The sequence below is a fragment of the Medicago sativa genome, chromosome 8 (assembly GCF_051527215.1).
Source record: "Medicago sativa cultivar Bolivia chromosome 8, Bolivia_mono, whole genome shotgun sequence".
In the NCBI taxonomy this organism is placed as follows: Eukaryota; Viridiplantae; Streptophyta; class Magnoliopsida; order Fabales; family Fabaceae; genus Medicago; species Medicago sativa.
This window is the reverse complement of record NC_140756.1, coordinates 64,469,622-64,491,124: the sequence shown is the minus strand read 5'-3', so window position 1 is coordinate 64,491,124 and position 21,503 is coordinate 64,469,622. Positions and strand designations below refer to the sequence as shown.

The window sequence follows — 21,503 nt, the reverse complement described above, 5'->3', positions numbered from 1 at the left end:
ATAAGAGATTACAATAGTTGTTATGTTATTTTTTATGTAGTGCTTTAGGCTCTGTGTTGCAAAATTTTGGTTTACACAACTTTGATTTTCACATTTATAAAGAACAACAATTTTCCGTAATTTATAAGATTTCTCCTTCGGAGCTAAATTTTAAAAAAATACGTTATTCAACCCGTGCGAAGCACGGGTTTGTAACTAGTTTGTAATAAAATATTGTCTCAAAATAACTGGGCCATTTTTTCCAATTATATATTATAGTTAATACTACTTTTATCATTTTCAATTCAACAACATCCACTTTGTATTTATGATAATGATGAATGCACCAATACTTGAAATGAACACTCAAAATATTTTTCTCTCTCATTCACTTATCTTATACATTTTTCTTAATATATGTGAAATGAAAAAAATGCTCAGTTATTATGGGATGAAGGGAGTAGTAGTTAGTTTATCAGGTTAATATATTATTTTTTGTCCGAGTTTAAACTCATAACCTCCAGCTCTTTTAAAATTATATTCACGAGGAATTGGATTTCTTTTTGTACAAACAAAGAATTAGAGTTATTTGCATATATATACATATATATATATATATATATATATATATATATATATATATATATATATATATATATACATCCTCAAAAAGTATTAGCAAGGACCACCCATCCAATTTAGAAACTCTTGTTGTAGATCATTACAATTCAGTATGAGAATCAAACAAAATGTTGAAAAAAAAAATATAGATTTGGTGAGTATAAATGGGAAAACACTCATCTGTTTGTACCTATGTCTTTTACTACTTCTCATCACTGATTTCACCTTGTTTTTAAATCTTCTCCTCCTCAGCTTTTCCTCAGCTATATCATCTCCTCCTCCTCCTCCCAAGGACAACAACCGAATATGGCATCACCATCTGAAAACTTTGCATCCAAGTTAACAGCACTTGTTGTCGATGATGATGGAATGCCCCGAAGAATTCATCAAATGACGTTGAGTAACTTAGGAGTTAACAACACTTGTGTGAAAAACGGAAAAGAAACAGTGGAAATTCGTCAGCATGGTAAAAAATTTGACCTAATCCTGATGGATAAGGATATGCCTGAGATGAATGGAACTGAGGTATACTTTATTTATATTACGCCCCAATTTTTACATTTATATATAACTATGCATGCACGAGTTCATTCTTGCTTATTTAGGCGTGGCTTAGTGTTTTATTTTTGTTATAAAAAAAATATATATGCATGCATGCATGCATAAATGAGTTCATTATCTTGTCTTTTTATGTGTTTCTTATATAGGCAACAAAGCAATTACGCTTGATGGGGATATCTAGCACTATTGTTGGTTTATCCTCACACAGTCACACTCTATGGAAGAGGAGGAAATAGTGGTAAAATTTATGGGAGCAGGACTCGACGAATATCTAGAGAAACCATTGGATAAGGCAAAACTCAATTCCATTCTTCATGCCGTTGAAAAAATAAAAGAAAAATAAAATTCCATTCCTCACAAGATGGAATGAACAAAAGTACAATGAATGCAAGGAATTGAGTAACATGTAGTTTCATATTCCTTGTATTTTTCCTTTCCCTACTTAATGGTTATAGTTTCAAATTCTTTGTTTACTTCTATTGAGTCTCACGTGAATGTTTTTGTGTGAGTATCAATATCATAACTTGAATAATGTCTATTTAGTAATTCGATCTTGTTTTTGTGTCTATGATTAGAAATTGATTATGTTAATATTATTAATTTATATAACGATTTAACTTTCCAGATTTGTTCACTCTTTGTTTGTAACTGTCGGTGACAAAGCTATTTCAATTTGTAACGGTTTTCACGCACGTCAGTGACAAAGCTATTTCAATCAGGTGCTAACTAATGATATGGTTAGAGTGGCTGTTACCAAGGTGATAGATGCAAAGGCTCAAGTACCTGTGCCCACTGATGAGGTGACAACAATTGCTGAGGCTGTCAACACTTTCATTAAATGGCCAAAAAGACTTTTTGAGTTATCGCTAATAAGGTACTTATTATCTTTGTGTCTATCACTATTTACACTTGATACTGTTTAGACTTGTGTAATGTTTTATTATAATGGTTTAGAATGTTGATATACCTATGAAAGTTGATGTTCCACAGAAAAAGTCGGAACCTATTTGTCAAAAATTGATAGTGAAGGCAATGTATATGGAACAAGCTTTGAAGTTTAAGGCTAAACATAGTGGGATTGATATTGAGCTACCAAGGGATGATATCATGGACTTGTGTTTGGGTAAAAAAGAATTACACTTGACTATTTTGCAAGTGTGACTCGCATAAGTATATTTTGTTTGTAAATTTAATGGCCATTCAATTACTTAATTTTATTTATAACAAAATTTCGTTTCACTATCTTAGGTATCTATACCGTCGTTGTGTTGAATTGGGCAAAAGTGGCATGTACGGATTTCTTGATCCATATTACAATCTTGGTCAAAATGACCAAGTTAGTGTTCAAACCTACATTCAAAACACGATGGACCATAATAAAAAGGTTTTGTACCTAGCTCCTTAATTTAACAAGTAATTTTTTTTCCTTCTTTATATCCAATCACTTGTAATATAGAGATTTGAATTTTACAAATAATTTAATTGTTTAATGCCCTTGTAGTCGTCACTGGCAGTTGCTCATAATTAATCCCAAGAAGCGTGAGGTAACCTTTCTATGTTCATTAGGAAAGAAGCCGGCATATAAAAATTTATCAGTCATTGTTGATTCGTAAGTATTCAATTTATTTATTGTACATGAACTGTGATATGTTTAATGATATAAGTTTAACGATTAAGTATTGATTATTGTAGAGCTTTGGAAGGTTATAATAAGCTACAACGGGTGAGAAAGCATAATAAAGTAGTATGATTTTATCCCACGGTAAGTTGTTTACACATGCTACTACTTTATCTATCATCTTTGCGGTGTTTCTGTATTAAATAGCTTCTATTTTTAATAGTATTTACCGACTAATCGAGCACATTTGATCATACTCAATTTCAGAGTTGAAGGCAATCGGTTTGTTACGCGAGCGGATACTTTGTCATGCTACATATGTTGAACATCGTACAATGGTGTTGTGGATTCATGGATGCAAGTATGTATAAGATTTTTTTAACAAATATTATAAATTAATTAATTTTATTTTTACATGCTAATATGATAAACTAATATTATGTCATCATTTATTTATTTAGATATTTGCGGATTCAACTCCCTTGCAAAAGGATGAAGTTAAAAATGTTCAAGAACGCTGTGCAAATTTGATTCTGGAACTTATTGAAGCAAATGCGGATTCATCTTAGTGCGAGACTGGTTTTTGGAGCATGTGTGGGGAGTAAGCTTTAGTGAGACTGGTTTTTTTTTAGCAGTTGGGGTTTTAGCTTAGTGTTAGCCCTCTTTTGAGTTTTTGTACTATTTGCCTTTTGGTTCTAACATGTACTTTAATGCCCAGTGGCAATATTTACTTTCGTATGACATTGTAGTTCTATGGTTTATTTTATTGACTAGTACATGTATTTTTATCCAACAATTTAATGTATCTTTCTATTACTACAAGATAGTGCATTGGATATTCTGCATGCATGCAGTGGCCAAAAAAATGGTTGCAGAAAAAAAATGGAAGCATATTCTGCATGTGTGCTATATTTAAAAAAAAAAGTATTAACTTTTTAAGACTGTTAAAACTATGTGACTTACGAAGTTAATATCTTAGGTCGGGTTAATATTAACCGACTTAAACAATGAGGCCTTAAGTCGGTTGCTAAATCCGACTTCAAAAGCCTAAACTTCTTACTACGGGAGCTGTTAGGTCGGATGCGCGCCCGACTTACAAAGCCTTTTTAACCGACTTAAACAATGAGGCCTTAACTCGGTTGCTATATCCGACTTAAAAGACAGAAACTTCTTACTACGGGAGCTGTTAGGTCAGATGCGCGCCCGACTTAAAAAGCCTTTTTTAACCGACTTAAAAATGGTTTTTTGTACTAGTGGCTATAACAATATTTAATATGCATTTTAATTTGAACTTCAACTTTTCTTTTATATCTGGCCAAGATATATCATACATTGAATGCATTTAAACATACATAGCAAAATAAAACTTGATCATAAAAGAATGTTATAACCAAACCATACGATGTGATTAAACATGCAAGTCATATACTCCATATCAAATTAAATATAACACAAACATTTTTATCTTAGTTATCATATAACTAATACATATATCATAAATTCATTGTGTTTAATTCAAGTTTATTTTAAATATGTTCAATGCTAAATTTCAATAAACAGACACATAGAAAAATAAACAATGAGTCAAAATCATTAATATTCTCTATGACTTTCTTCCATGAACATATATCAACTTACAATAATTTTAAACATACCCAAATTATTTTAATAACAAGAAATTAACAAGGGTTAATTATGTTTTAGGTCCTTATAAATAGGCGTGTTTCCAACATTAGTCCCTACTTAAATTTTATTAAATTTTTGGTCCCCAACATTTTTTTCCGTTAGCAAAATAAGTCCTCGCTGTTAATTGTTGCTGATTGAGAAAACGGTGAAGCACACGTGGATGCCACATCTGACTTTTTTTTATTGAGTTAAATATGTTTTTAGTCCCTATAAAATCGAGGCATTTTAAGTTTAGTCCTTACTTAATTTTAATAGTTGTTTTAGTCCTTACAAAAATACTATGCATTCAGCATTAGTCCCTGCTCAATTCAAATTTGTTTAATTTATGCTTAAACTCTTAAGTTTTTTAACAATTTTTTGTAGACGTGTTAAGAACATTACTAAAAGTTCCTCCGCAAAAAATTATCGCAAAATTTGATTTATATGTCCAGATTTTATTACTTTTATCTTTAACTTTTATCGTTTTCAAAAATTCATATTTAATTCGTTTCATGTTAAAAAATTCTAAATTTTAGTAATTGAACCTTTCATAGTGTTATAAACTTGTCTAAAAAAATCGTTCAAAAATTTAAGACTTTAAGGATAATTAAACAAACTTTGTTTTTTTTTTTTTTGATAAGCAAGGAGAGTGGACAGGCATCAGACGGCATCATCAACATCCCAACTAGGTTGGCACCCCGAGACACTGCCATCCTATGCCGCCACACTCTAAGAAATTTTATTAAAAAAAGGGGGAAAAATATATACAAATAGTGGGGGGACTAGGCCAAAACCCACCAAAGAAACAGCAAAAACGAAATAAAAACAGAAACTAAAACAGCCACAGAACAGACTAAGGAAATATGTAATTAGGCAACCCACATCTGTCTCTAAAGAAATCAAACCGTAAGGCACCTGGAAGAGTATCAAGCCAATTAGTGCCAACCATAGAGTGTCCCAAATTACAAACTTTGTTTTAGCAGAGAGTAAAATTAGAAGTAATTTTTTTTTGTAAGGACTAAAAAACCTATTAAAATAGAATAGCTTATTTTAAAATAGAATAGATTTTTTTGCTTAAAAATCGTTCAAAAATTTTAGTCCTTACAAAAAAAAAATTGCTTCTAATTTTACTCTCTGCTAAAACAAAGTTTGTTTAATTATCCTTAAAGTCTTAAATTTTTGAACAATTTTTTTAGACAAGTTTCTAACACTACGAAAGGTTCAATTACTAAAATTTAGAATTTTTTAACATGAAACGAATTAAATATGAGTTTTTGAAAACGATAAAAGTTAAAGATAAAAGTAATAAAATCTGGACATATAAATCAAATTTTGCGATAATTTTTTGCGGAGGAACTTTTAGTAATGTTCTTAACTCGTCTACAAAAAATTGTTAAAAAACTTAAGACTTTAAGCATAAATTAAACAAATTTGAATTGAGCAGGGACTAATACTGAGTGCATAGTATTTTTGTAAGGACTAAAACCACTATTAAAATTAAGTAAGGACTAAACTTAAAATGGCTCAATTTTATAGGGACTAAAAACATATTTAACCCAACAAAAAAAGTCAGATATGGTGTAACACCCACGTCGTGGCTTTCGATATCCCGCTAGGTGGATACGAAAGGTTCCCGACCTAAGGGGAACGGTTTAAGCCGCAAGGGACCCCCACGACAATAGTAGGAACCGAAACACATCGGAATGAGAGGGATCCGGAGGCCGTGTAGGTATGGGACTACATGGTTGAAGGAAGGCTTATAAGAATTGTTAGGTACTACCCATATCAACAAGATGCATCTTCTTTTCGGGAGCTCAATCCATAGGAACTCCACAGTTAAGTGTGCTTGGCTTGGAGTAGTACTAGGATGGGTGACCTACCGGGAAGTTTCCTGGTAAGCATGTGAGTGAGGACAAAGCATGCTGAAAAGACTCGTGTTGGTTTGTGGGGTTAGTCGGCAATCCTGTAAGCAGTCTGGGATGTTACACTTGGTATCAGAGCAGACCTCTCCCAGTACGGTGTGGTTCGGGGACGAACCAGGCGGAAGCTGGTGGGCATGTAACACCCACGTCGTGGCTTTCGATATCCCGCTAGGTGGATACGAAAGGTTCCCGACCTAAGGGGAACGGTTTAAGCCGCAAGGGACCCCCACGACAATAGTAGGAACCGAAACACATCGGAATGAGAGGGATCCGGAGGCCGTGTAGGTATGGGACTACATGGTTGAAGGAAGGCTTATAAGAATTGTTAGGTACTACCCATATCAACAAGATGCATCTTCTTTTCGGGAGCTCAATCCATAGGAACTCCACAGTTAAGTGTGCTTGGCTTGGAGTAGTACTAGGATGGGTGACCTACCGGGAAGTTTCCTGGTAAGCATGTGAGTGAGGACAAAGCATGCTGAAAAGACTCGTGTTGGTTTGTGGGGTTAGTCGGCAATCCTGTAAGCAGTCTGGGATGTTACACTTGGTATCAGAGCAGACCTCTCCCAGTACGGTGTGGTTCGGGGACGAACCAGGCGGAAGCTGGTGGGCATGTAACACCCACGTCGTGGCTTTCGATATCCCGCTAGGTGGATACGAAAGGTTCCCGACCTAAGGGGAACGGTTTAAGCCGCAAGGGACCCCCACGACAATAGTAGGAACCGAAACACATCGGAATGAGAGGGATCCGGAGGCCGTGTAGGTATGGGACTACATGGTTGAAGGAAGGCTTATAAGAATTGTTAGGTACTACCCATATCAACAAGATGCATCTTCTTTTCGGGAGCTCAATCCATAGGAACTCCACAGTTAAGTGTGCTTGGCTTGGAGTAGTACTAGGATGGGTGACCTACCGGGAAGTTTCCTGGTAAGCATGTGAGTGAGGACAAAGCATGCTGAAAAGACTCGTGTTGGTTTGTGGGGTTAGTCGGCAATCCTGTAAGCAGTCTGGGATGTTACATATGGCATCCACATGTGTTTCACCGTTTGCTCAATCAGCAACAATTAACAGCGAGGACCTATTTTGCTAACGGAAAAAAAACGTTGGGGACCAAAAATTTAATAAAATTTAAGTAGGGACTAATGTTGGAAACACGCCTATTTATAGGGACCTAAAACAACATAATAAACCCAATTAACAATTACTTTTCATATTATCAAGCACATATTGTAACGCCCTCCTTTTATTTAATTATTTTTATTAAGTTAGAATCTATTTATGTGATTTATTTATATATGAGGTGTTAGTATTTTATTATGTAGTATTATTCTATTATTTATTAGAATATGAGAGTTATTAGTGTAAGTAGAATTGAAGGTTAGAATAAAAAGAAGAATAAGTTATTGGGCCTAAATAGATTTAGGAAGAGTGATTGGTATTATAAATAAGGATGCTTATGTTAGAAAGAGTTTTGGGGACGTTAAACCGCTTTTTGGAGAAAGAGGAGAAAAAGGGAGAAAAGTCAAGAGAAGAGGAGAAGACAAGGAGAGCTGCGATTTTCATTCATTAAGGTAAGGGTGAGACTAACTTTCAATATTATTAAGTCTCTAATTCTGAAAAATGGATTTAGCATGATTTAGGTTGAGTTTTGGGAGGGTTAAGAATTAGGGTTAATGACTGATTTTGATGATTGAACCATGAAAAGTTGTTGAATTGATGTGAAAATAGTGTGCAGACCTTAGATATTCCATATAGTGATGCTTAGATGTTGTTTTGATGTTAGAACCATGAGAATAGATGAAAAGTTGAGATTTTTAGGATTCTGCCCGAGCTGACAATCATCGCTTGCAGTGGCGAATAGCTTAGCTTGCCTCACGAGTGATGAACTTCATCGCTCGCCTCGCGAGCAGAACCACTCGCAACGGCGAGTAAACCCAGAACGAGCTCGCCACCGCGAGCAAATCGCTCGCCACTGCGAGCAACTCGGTGAGAAATTCAGATTTTGTAAGTTTGACGTTTTAGGCCAAGTTTTATATGGTTTTGAGTGCCTTAAAAGTTATAAGAATGATTAGACAAGTTTTGGGGTCAAGATTGGACCTAGGGAAGTTAAAATAGGACTTTTAGGTGAAAAATGTCAGGAACCCGAGAGCACCCAGAAGTTTGCTCGCCTCGCGAGCAAACTAACTCGCAGCGACGAGTAACCCAGAAATATGAACTCGCAATGGCGAGAAGATGAGCTCGCCTTGCGAGCAACTAAAAGACAGACAACCTTGTTAAGTTTTTGCAATCCTTTTCGCACATGTTGTTATGAGTTGATCCTAGAGGTAAGATGAAGATTGTTTAGGACATTAGAAGCTGTCCAGAAAGCCTGAACTAAGATGATATAGTTTACGATTAATGTGATATTGATAAATATGCTTTATGGGCTCTTCTTGATGATTAAGTTGATGCAAATTCATTCTTTAATGATGATATGATATTCAAGCACCGTTATATGCTGCATTTGTTGTTGTTTGTTACTGTTGAACCTTGATCATGATGACTAAGATTATTAGTGATGAGATATTGTTATATGTGCACTATATGTATTGTTATGATGTTTATGTTGACGTGATTCATTCTTCAATGATGATATGATATATAAGACTGTCATATGTTGATGTTTTGCTGTTGTTGAATCTTAGTGAAGTTGTCTAAGTTGTAGGAAGTTGAGTCCATTGCATACTCATTCAAAGTTGGGGGCTTGATGCCCTGGAATGCTTAGTCATTCACACGATTGGTGAGAGCTTGATGCCCTGGAATGTGACAGGGCCGCAAGTGTACGGCTATGTCGGTTTTAGTATAAAAAGTATCGTATCCACAAAGACCAATTTAACAACTACCGAAGTTCGCTGTTACTGTGTTTATCTAAGGCGAAATCAAAATATTTTGGAATTTGCACGGAATAAAATAGGTTTTAATTAATTTATGGACAAGTAGAGACCAAAACGAAGGTTTCCGTCGACTTCCGTCACTCACGTAAATTATTGCGCTGATTAAATGGTAACGAGAGAATTAAAGCTGCTTGTAGAATTTATCGAACAAGAGACAATGTTTGCTTTCGCAACATGTTGTCGGAATTTCTAGGCACGTAATAACCTACTTTCGTAGCGTATAATTACAGGCCTAAAAATTCTTTTTTCTAAATTCAATAAACTAAAAGAAAAGAAATGCTTTCGTTTTAACCTTTTCTATTAAAAACTTGATATTTTTCTAAGTCGGATATCGTTTTCGCTCTTTCGATGCGTAAACGATATCTCGGTATCTCTACTTTCGTAGTAGATTTTTAACAATTACAAAACAGAATTTTTCAAAACAATTTCTTAAATTCTCGTTACACTAGAAGAGGCGCGTAATTTACATGAGTTCCGTCGGTACGACGGAACCTCGTTTTGGACTCAAATGAAACTACTCACACATAGTTATATTAAACATACAACGTGTTAATTTATTCATACTAAAAGCAAATAATTTATACCTGTTAAAATCTGGCCACTTTAATTGAGTATAAATTCCCTCGAACAATTTGCCGTAGACTGCTAAATGAGGTGCACCGTACTGCAAAACACAATGACTAAACAAATAACAATAAGAAACAAGCACGTGGGGGTGCTTCTTCCTTCGGTAGCAGAATTCTAAACATAATTAAATAAAAGAATAGGAACAGGGATGTAAAGAAAACCAAACTTAAAGTTTCAGTAGCAAGTGGAACAACTCAGAAAATTGCAATGGAGAATTTAATGTAATAGCTTCGTGGGAACATGGAGGATATATATCATACGGCACCAGAAAATGTTAAATAAGTGACTTCAAACACACAAGAGGGGGGGTGAATTGTGATCTTTAAAGAACGATTTAAAACAAGCACTTAAAAAAGGTTTTAACCAAATAAAATAAAGTGCTTATAAAAGTTTTTAATAAAGATGAAAACTTGAGATATTGGGCTAAAATAAATAACAAATAAAGCAAGAGAGAAAAAGGGACAAGAGAAAAGACACAAGAAGTTTATACTAGTTCGGCCTAAAACAACAAGGCCTAGTCTAGTCCCCAAGGAAAAGCCCCTTGAGATTTTCACTGCTCTAGCTTTTAATTAGGATAAGCTGGTAACCTTTACAAATAACGAGCACTCTCCAAACAAAACAATCCTTTGTAGAAGAGTCTCTAAAACCAAGAGATATCACCTCTCTTGAAACCTTGGGATCGCACCCAATACAAATAAGAGTTACAATAATTAAATAATACACCAAATGTGTAGATATAACAAATTGAAGCACAAGAACTACAAGATAAACTATGTAGTATAAAAGAGCTCTCAAGATAATAAATTAGCAAGTGTAAAAATAATGAGAGTGATGAATAATAAGTTTTGACAATGTTTGAGTGCAAAATATTAGTTGTTAAAATGAGCTAACACAAAAGCTCTATTTATAATGACAAACGGGAATGATGAATTAAATAAAATACTAGCCGTTTGTATGCAATGCCAACAGTATTAAATCATTGATTTAATTCCAACGGTCACTAAAACAAAATTGACTATATGCAGCCTTAATTGAGAAAAAAAGAGACGTTGGAAAAAAAATGATTTAGGCAATGAAAAAATCTCCTTTTTAAAGAAAGCATGAAAGGCCAACGTTAACCAAAAGTGTTTTAATGCCAATGGTGTAATCAATTGATTAAAGAAATTAAAAGCTATTTGGTTCAATTGAAACACGGTCAACTTGTACCAAATCAAAATCATGTTAAAGTGATTTCAAATGTCAAAATATAGTTATGCATTTTTCATAATAAATTATGGCTTTTCCTGAAAAATATTTTCATGCAAAATCACTTTTAAATAAAAACCATTGTGAGTGTGTGATTTATTTTAATGAGAGCTTTTTCTACTACTTACAAATAGTCCTAAAATAAATAAAAATAAAATTCAAGACTTGAAAGCTTGAATCTTCTTTTCCGCTTTTTGCTTCTTTGTTCTTCTAGGACTTCATTTGTCAATCATCAAAACCAAAGTGTTCCTGTCAAGGCATATATTCACATTCTCCCCCTTTTTGATGATGACAAACATCTCATGGAGGGATTTGCTTAATGAAGGGGTTAGATCAATAATAATCATAATAAAATATATAACAGAGATAAGCGCAGATTTTGCTCCCCCTCACTATATGCAAACATTTAAAATCAACTCCCCCTAAAACATGCAAATCACATAACTCTCCCCCTTTTGGCATTATCAAAAAGCGGGAAAGAAACAATCATGTCAAGCATATATTCAGGAAAATTTAAAGCAAAAAATAAAAGAATTAAGTGAAAAGAGTAAACCATTTTTCCTTCTCTTGAATTTGCAATTTCATTTTGGAGAAGAATTTTTGATAAAGCTCACCATATGATGCATAGCCAATATAGTAGTAATAATAGGAGAACTTCTTTTTCTCCCCCCTTTCATGTGCTTTGAATAGCCTCGATAATTGTACCAATTTTAGTTTTTGGCCTTCAAGCACACCTACAAAACAAAATCAAGTTTTCGCTTTTGGTACCCAAAACATTTTGGGTCCTTGAGAGTTAGCATTAGGCAAAGTGCCCTTTGGAATCCACTTCCATTTACCATTCATATCATTGTTCTTTCTTAAATTACAAATAGAGGATGTATGACCTTCTCTTCCACAATAAAAACATTTAACAAAAGGGGAACTTGATGTTTTGTTTGGATGAAAGAATTTTCTAAAAAGTTTTTCATGATTTTTTGGATGATAGCCCAAACCGGCTTTATTATAAGTTCCCTTTTGATTCCCCAAAATGATGTTCAAGTTTTCTCTTCCCATTGTGAATTTTGCAAGTGTGTTTTGCAAATCCTCAATTTCAATTTTCAAAATATTGCAATCATCACACTTTAAAATATTTTCCTTTTTATTTTCACAAGAGGTACAAGAAGAAACTTCACTTACAAAAACTTGTTTCTCTTTAAGAATTTCTATTTCCTTGTTTAAAATATCAATTTTTGATTCAAGAGTAGAAATAGTTTTCTTAGAGGTAGAAACAATTTTTCTAAGCTTAGTTGACTCATCATTTAATTCTTTACAAATAGTAAATAACTCATCATAAGTTAAGTCATATTCAGATTCAATAGAGTTTACCTCATCTTCCTCATGGTTTGCCATGAAACATGAATATGCTACTTCATTTTTCGATTCATCGGATGAGTTTGTATCTTTGTCATCCGAAGCAATATAAGACCTCTTTCCTTTTGTATATCTCTTTTGGTTTATAGGACAATTGGATTTTATGTGACCCTTTTCACCACACTTGTAGCATTTTGGATTGAAGGAAGTTCTTTCATTGATTCTAGCTTTGAGAGCAAGGTCTTTCTTTTTCTTTTCACCTTTTTCACTATCAATGAGACGATTCAATTCAAGCTCATGTTCCTGCAATTTTCCAAACAAAGTTGCCAAAGACATAAAAGATAAATCTTTAGATTCACAAATAGCGGTCACTTTCGATAGCCAACTTCGACTCAAGCATCTAAGAACTTTATTAATTAAATCCTCATTGTCAAAAGATTTTCCAAGAGCTCTAAGATGATTTATAATATGGATAAATCGTTTATGCATATCTTGGATGCTTTCTCCCGATTTCATCCTAAATAATTCATACTCATGAGTCAATGTGTTCATTCGAGCCCTTTTGACCTCGGTAGTACCTTCATGGGTCAATTTAAGGGTGTCCCACATTTCCTTAGCGGTTGTACAATTTGATACACGATAGAACTCATCAATGCTTAATGAAGCGGTGATAATGTTCTTAGCTTTCAAATTATATTGAACCTTTTTCTTTTCATGTTTGGTCCAAAGGGATCTTGGTTTATTCATCACAACATTATTGACTAAATGAGTGGGAATAAATGGACCATTTTCAATAGCATCCCAAATATCACAATCAACTCCCTCAATGAAAATTTTCATTCTCTCTTTCCAATAACCATACCCTTCACCATTGAAAGATGGGGGACAATTTATGGAATTGTTGTTTGAAGTCATCTTGCCTCTTGAGACGATTAGTCCTTAACAAGAGTTCAAGCTCTGATGCCACTTGTTAAATAAGTGACTTCAAACACACAAGAGGGGGGGGTGAATTGTGATCTTTAAAGAACGATTTAAAACAAGCACTTAAAAAAGGTTTTAACCAAATAAAATAAAGTGCTTATAAAAGTTTTTAATAAAGATGAAAACTTGAGATATTGGGCTAAAATAAATAACAAATAAAGCAAGAGAGAAAAAGGGACAAGAGAAAAGACACAAGAAGTTTATACTAGTTCGGCCTAAAACAACAAGGCCTAGTCTAGTCCCCAAGGAAAAGCCCCTTGAGATTTTCACTGCTCTAGCTTTTAATTAGGATAAGCTGGTAACCTTTACAAATAACGAGCACTCTCCAAACAAAACAATCCTTTGTAGAAGAGTCTCTAAAACCAAGAGATATCACCTCTCTTGAAACCTTGGGATCGCACCCAATACAAATAAGAGTTACAATAATTAAATAATACACCAAATGTGTAGATATAACAAATTGAAGCACAAGAACTACAAGATAAACTATGTAGTATAAAAGAGCTCTCAAGATAATAAATTAGCAAGTGTAAAAATAATGAGAGTGATGAATAATAAGTTTTGACAATGTTTGAGTGCAAAATATTAGTTGTTAAAATGAGCTAACACAAAAGCTCTATTTATAATGACAAACGGGAATGATGAATTAAATAAAATACTAGCCGTTTGTATGCAATGCCAACAGTATTAAATCATTGATTTAATTCCAACGGTCACTAAAACAAAATTGACTATATGCAGCCTTAATTGAGAAAAAAAGAGACGTTGGAAAAAAAATGATTTAGGCAATGAAAAAATCTCCTTTTTAAAGAAAGCATGAAAGGCCAACGTTAACCAAAAGTGTTTTAATGCCAATGGTGTAATCAATTGATTAAAGAAATTAAAAGCTATTTGGTTCAATTGAAACACGGTCAACTTGTACCAAATCAAAATCATGTTAAAGTGATTTCAAATGTCAAAATATAGTTATGCATTTTTCATAATAAATTATGGCTTTTCCTGAAAAATATTTTCATGCAAAATCACTTTTAAATAAAAACCATTGTGAGTGTGTGATTTATTTTAATGAGAGCTTTTTCTACTACTTACAAATAGTCCTAAAATAAATAAAAATAAAATTCAAGACTTGAAAGCTTGAATCTTCTTTTCCGCTTTTTGCTTCTTTGTTCTTCTAGGACTTCATTTGTCAATCATCAAAACCAAAGTGTTCCTGTCAAGGCATATATTCACATTCTCCCCCTTTTTGATGATGACAAACATCTCATGGAGGGATTTGCTTAATGAAGGGGTTAGATCAATAATAATCATAATAAAATATATAACAGAGATAAGCGCAGATTTTGCTCCCCCTCACTATATGCAAACATTTAAAATCAACTCCCCCTAAAACATGCAAATCACATAACTCTCCCCCTTTTGGCATTATCAAAAAGCGGGAAAGAAACAATCATGTCAAGCATATATTCAGGAAAATTTAAAGCAAAAAATAAAAGAATTAAGTGAAAAGAGTAAACCATTTTTCCTTCTCTTGAATTTGCAATTTCATTTTGGAGAAGAATTTTTGATAAAGCTCACCATATGATGCATAGCCAATATAGTAGTAATAATAGGAGAACTTCTTTTTCTCCCCCCTTTCATGTGCTTTGAATAGCCTCGATAATTGTACCAATTTTAGTTTTTGGCCTTCAAGCACACCTACAAAACAAAATCAAGTTTTCGCTTTTGGTACCCAAAACATTTTGGGTCCTTGAGAGTTAGCATTAGGCAAAGTGCCCTTTGGAATCCACTTCCATTTACCATTCATATCATTGTTCTTTCTTAAATTACAAATAGAGGATGTATGACCTTCTCTTCCACAATAAAAACATTTAACAAAAGGGGAACTTGATGTTTTGTTTGGATGAAAGAATTTTCTAAAAAGTTTTTCATGATTTTTTGGATGATAGCCCAAACCGGCTTTATTATAAGTTCCCTTTTGATTCCCCAAAATGATGTTCAAGTTTTCTCTTCCCATTGTGAATTTTGCAAGTGTGTTTTGCAAATCCTCAATTTCAATTTTCAAAATATTGCAATCATCACACTTTAAAATATTTTCCTTTTTATTTTCACAAGAGGTACAAGAAGAAACTTCACTTACAAAAACTTGTTTCTCTTTAAGAATTTCTATTTCCTTGTTTAAAATATCAATTTTTGATTCAAGAGTAGAAATAGTTTTCTTAGAGGTAGAAACAATTTTTCTAAGCTTAGTTGACTCATCATTTAATTCTTTACAAATAGTAAATAACTCATCATAAGTTAAGTCATATTCAGATTCAATAGAGTTTACCTCATCTTCCTCATGGTTTGCCATGAAACATGAATATGCTACTTCATTTTTCGATTCATCGGATGAGTTTGTATCTTTGTCATCCGAAGCAATATAAGACCTCTTTCCTTTTGTATATCTCTTTTGGTTTATAGGACAATTGGATTTTATGTGACCCTTTTCACCACACTTGTAGCATTTTGGATTGAAGGAAGTTCTTTCATTGATTCTAGCTTTGAGAGCAAGGTCTTTCTTTTTCTTTTCACCTTTTTCACTATCAATGAGACGATTCAATTCAAGCTCATGTTCCTGCAATTTTCCAAACAAAGTTGCCAAAGACATAAAAGATAAATCTTTAGATTCACAAATAGCGGTCACTTTCGATAGCCAACTTCGACTCAAGCATCTAAGAACTTTATTAATTAAATCCTCATTGTCAAAAGATTTTCCAAGAGCTCTAAGATGATTTATAATATGGATAAATCGTTTATGCATATCTTGGATGCTTTCTCCCGATTTCATCCTAAATAATTCATACTCATGAGTCAATGTGTTCATTCGAGCCCTTTTGACCTCGGTAGTACCTTCATGGGTCAATTTAAGGGTGTCCCACATTTCCTTAGCGGTTGTACAATTTGATACACGATAGAACTCATCAATGCTTAATGAAGCGGTGATAATGTTCTTAGCTTTCAAATTATATTGAACCTTTTTCTTTTCATGTTTGGTCCAAAGGGATCTTGGTTTATTCATCACAACATTATTGACTAAATGAGTGGGAATAAATGGACCATTTTCAATAGCATCCCAAATATCACAATCAACTCCCTCAATGAAAATTTTCATTCTCTCTTTCCAATAACCATACCCTTCACCATTGAAAGATGGGGGACAATTTATGGAATTGTTGTTTGAAGTCATCTTGCCTCTTGAGACGATTAGTCCTTAACAAGAGTTCAAGCTCTGATGCCACTTGTTAAATAAGTGACTTCAAACACACAAGAGGGGGGGGTGAATTGTGATCTTTAAAGAACGATTTAAAACAAGCACTTAAAAAAGGTTTTAACCAAATAAAATAAAGTGCTTATAAAAGTTTTTAATAAAGATGAAAACTTGAGATATTGGGCTAAAATAAATAACAAATAAAGCAAGAGAGAAAAAGGGACAAGAGAAAAGACACAAGAAGTTTATACTAGTTCGGCCTAAAACAACAAGGCCTAGTCTAGTCCCCAAGGAAAAGCCCCTTGAGATTTTCACTGCTCTAGCTTTTAATTAGGATAAGCTGGTAACCTTTACAAATAACGAGCACTCTCCAAACAAAACAATCCTTTGTAGAAGAGTCTCTAAAACCAAGAGATATCACCTCTCTTGAAACCTTGGGATCGCACCCAATACAAATAAGAGTTACAATAATTAAATAATACACCAAATGTGTAGATATAACAAATTGAAGCACAAGAACTACAAGATAAACTATGTAGTATAAAAGAGCTCTCAAGATAATAAATTAGCAAGTGTAAAAATAATGAGAGTGATGAATAATAAGTTTTGACAATGTTTGAGTGCAAAATATTAGTTGTTAAAATGAGCTAACACAAAAGCTCTATTTATAATGACAAACGGGAATGATGAATTAAATAAAATACTAGCCGTTTGTATGCAATGCCAACAGTATTAAATCATTGATTTAATTCCAACGGTCACTAAAACAAAATTGACTATATGCAGCCTTAATTGAGAAAAAAAGAGACGTTGGAAAAAAAAATGATTTAGGCAATGAAAAAATCTCCTTTTTAAAGAAAGCATGAAAGGCCAACGTTAACCAAAAGTGTTTTAATGCCAATGGTGTAATCAATTGATTAAAGAAATTAAAAGCTATTTGGTTCAATTGAAACACGGTCAACTTGTACCAAATCAAAATCATGTTAAAGTGATTTCAAATGTCAAAATATAGTTATGCATTTTTCATAATAAATTATGGCTTTTCCTGAAAAATATTTTCATGCAAAATCACTTTTAAATAAAAACCATTGTGAGTGTGTGATTTATTTTAATGAGAGCTTTTTCTACTACTTACAAATAGTCCTAAAATAAATAAAAATAAAATTCAAGACTTGAAAGCTTGAATCTTCTTTTCCGCTTTTTGCTTCTTTGTTCTTCTAGGACTTCATTTGTCAATCATCAAAACCAAAGTGTTCCTGTCAAGGCATATATTCACAGAAAATTCCATAGAACATTAATAATAAATTTATTAGAGAATAAAGCATATAACCGTGAATGAATTTAAAACAAACAAATTGGAATTGAGGATGAAACAAGAGCAGTGCAGCGTGAATTCGAAACAATCAATTATAGCAAACTGAAATCGAAAATCAATAACAAGTCTGCAGAAATAATTATTTATTCGAAACTGAATTGAAAAAAAACAAGAGGAAATCTTAATTAAACTAAAGTGCAAAAGTTGTTTTTCTTTTTCTGAAATCGTGAAAACTTAGAAGCTAAGAACTGGATGCTAAAAACGTCCCCTTCTTCTGATCAGCAGCGCCTCTTTTATAGCCTTGATTTGCAACTGGATTACTCAAACTTGCTCCCCAAGATGTGGGAAAGGATTGGGATAAAAGCTGATTTCTTTTGCAGGAAACTAGGAAGTTTTGTTCATGGACGCGTAATTCCTTTCTTGGCTGATCTGAATTGAGAGTGACATCAGCATGATGTCATTGGCCATGGTGATGGGCTGACCGTACTAGCCCAAATTGCTATTTTCACCCCCTTCTTGATTCTTTTACTTTTGACACTCTCATTACCTGAAACACAACGAAATACTAGTAGTAACTATGCAAAATACAATTATTGACTCTAAAATAAATAAAAAATTGAACTATTTAAATAGTGTGTTTTCCGTGTTATCAGAATGCTTAGTCATTCACACGACTGGTGAGGGCTTGATGCCCTGGAGCTTTTGCTCACTTTTGTTGGGGGCTTGATGCCCTGAAGAGCCTATTTACGCTCATATATGTTGGGGGCTTGATGCCCTGTATTGGTACCACATGCATTTGCATTATCAAGATGTCTAAGATGATTTAAGATGTTAAGATGTCAAGTTGATGAGTTATTAATGAAGTGCTATGATTATGTTGACATATGAAGTTGATTATGAATTTGATTATGAAGTTGTTTTCGATAATGCTATGTTTTGATAATGATACTTATGTGAATTACATGACGATGTTTATGATTGTTAATGATGTTAGATGATGATGCTTGTGATTAATATGTCGAAGATATATGATGTTGCTATAAATATAGTTAAATAGTTTGATGAAATGTGATGATTGTTGTAATTAATATTGATGCTAGGAGATGATTGTTTGTGACTATTATTTGATGACATATGATGAAGTTTTTATGATGTTATCGATGACGTTTATAAATGTATTAATTGAAGATGTATGGAGATGTTTATGATTGTATTTATGTGATTTATGATATGATGATATATATGATGTTATGATTAAGATGATATATGATGTTTATGATTATTTATTATGATAATACAAGATGAAGTTTATGACTATTGTAGGAAGAATAATGATACTAGTTAATGAAGTTTAAGTTGTTAGATATAATAATTGAATTATATGATGTTTATGTTGTTAAATGTAATTAATGAGTTATCTGCTTAATATTATTGTTTGATAAATCTCACCCCTTCTGCTTGAAAATGTTGCTCTTCGTATGGGTAACTTGCAGGTAATCAAGATTAGTTGCGGTCGTGAGTGGACTCCTCACAAGTGTGTGTGTCTTAGGTGCTCTGATACGTAATGGGATGGGATTATGTCTTTACTTCTATTCCTTACGTATTATTTATGAACTTTTATGAATAAATGATGAAACAAGACTTTAAGAGATTTCCTGATGAGGCCTGCGTGCCAAAGACTTTTCTTATGTTGAACTAATTTTCCGCTGCGAAATTTTAGATATTATGATATTGATCTTGAAGGATAATTGCTTATTTATCCATTTTATGATTTTCAAGAAGTGTGACATTCCGTTTATGATTTAAATACTCTGATTTATTATGAAATTTTTGTGTTGGGAAAACGGGGTGTTTCAATTGGTATTAGAGCAGGTCGGTCCATCCGGCCAAGTAGTTGAGTCGAGTCGTGTCGTTTAACAATTGGAATACCATTATTATGTTATTCTAATTGTTTTGTGTTGTGTAGAGAACTAAGATGGCTGGAAGAAATGATGCTGCGATTGTTGTTGCGTTGGAAGTTGTGGCTCAAGCTGTGGGGCAACAGCCTAATGTGAATGTTGGTGCTAATGCTGGAGTAAGAATGTTGGATACTTTTCTGAGGAATCACCTCCTACTTTCAAAGGAAGGTATGATCCTGATGGAGCTCAGACGTGCCTCAAAGAAATTGAAAGCATTTTTCGGGTTATGCAATGTAGTGAAGTTCAGAAGGTGTGATATGGTACGCACATGCTAGCTGAGGAAGCTGATGACTGGTGGGTGAGTCTTCTACCTAACTTAGAGCAAGATGATGCGATTGTTACTTGGGATGTCTTTAGGAGGGAGTTCCTAAAAAGGTACTTTTCGGAGGATGTTCGCGGGAAGAAAGAGATTGAGTTTCTCGAGTTGAAGCAAGGTGAAATGTCGGTGACTGAGTATGCTGCTAAGTTCGTGGAATTAGCTAAGTTTTATCCACACTACACTGCTGAGACTGCTGAGTTCTCCAAGTGTATCAAGTTTGAGAATCGTTTGCGTGCTGACATCAAACGGGCCATTGGTTACCGAACGATCCGTGATTTTTCTGAGTTAGTGAGAAGCTGCAGAATCTATGTGGAAGACTCGAAAGCTCATTACAAGATGGTGAATGAGAAGAGAGGTAAAGGTCAACAGAACCGTCATAAGCCTTACAGTGCCCCTGCTGATAAAGGTAGTCAAAGGATGAATGATGAGAGTAAACCTGGAAAAAAGGATACTATTGATGAGGTTGTTTGCTACACATGTGGTGAGAAGGGTCATAAGAGTAATGTTTGTACTGGAGAGGTGAAATGATGCTTTCGTTGTGGTAGAAAGGGACATAGTATTACAGAGTGTAAGCATGATGATGTGGTGTGTTTTAATTGCAATGAAGAAGGTCACATGGGTTCACAGTGCAAGAAACCTAAGAAAACTCAGGCTAGTGGGAAGGTGTTTGCTTTATCGGGTACTCAGACGGAGAGTGAGGATCGTTGATCTGAGGTAAATTTTCGAGGACGAAAATTCTATAAGTTGGGGAGAGTTGTAACGCCCTCCTTTTATTTAATTATTTTTATTAAGTTAGAATCTATTTATGTGATTTATTTATATATGAGGTGTTAGTATTTTATTATGTAGCATTATTCTATTATTTATTAGAATATGAGAGTTATTAGTATAAGTAGAATTGGAGGTTAGAATAGAAAGAAGAATAAGTTATTGGGCCTAAATAGATTTAGGAAGAGTGATTGGTATTATAAATAAGGAAGCTTAGGTTAGAAAGAGTTTTGGGGACGTTAAACCGCTTTTTGGAGAAAGAGGAGAAAAAGGGAGAAAATTCAAGAGAAGAGGAGAAGACAAGGAGAGCTGCGATTTTCATTGATTAAGGTAAGGGTGAGACTAACTTTCAATATTATTAAGTCTCTTATTCTGAAAAATGGATTTAGCATA

General features: G+C 33.7%; 1 protein-coding gene and 1 pseudogene across 1 annotated transcript; both read left to right on the top strand.

The window, feature by feature from the left end:
• Positions 1–673: 673 nt before the first annotated feature.
• Positions 674–1,531, top strand: LOC146900483 (two-component response regulator 24-like; annotated as a pseudogene).
• Positions 1,532–20,040: 18,509 nt separating this feature from the next.
• Positions 20,041–20,870, top strand: LOC146900482 (uncharacterized). Its single transcript, XM_085736947.1, has 2 exons — positions 20,041–20,191; positions 20,299–20,870. The coding sequence occupies exons 1-2, from the start codon at positions 20,041–20,043 to the stop codon at positions 20,868–20,870; spliced, it is 723 nt and encodes a 240-aa protein (XP_085593073.1).
• Positions 20,871–21,503: the final 633 nt, after the last annotated feature.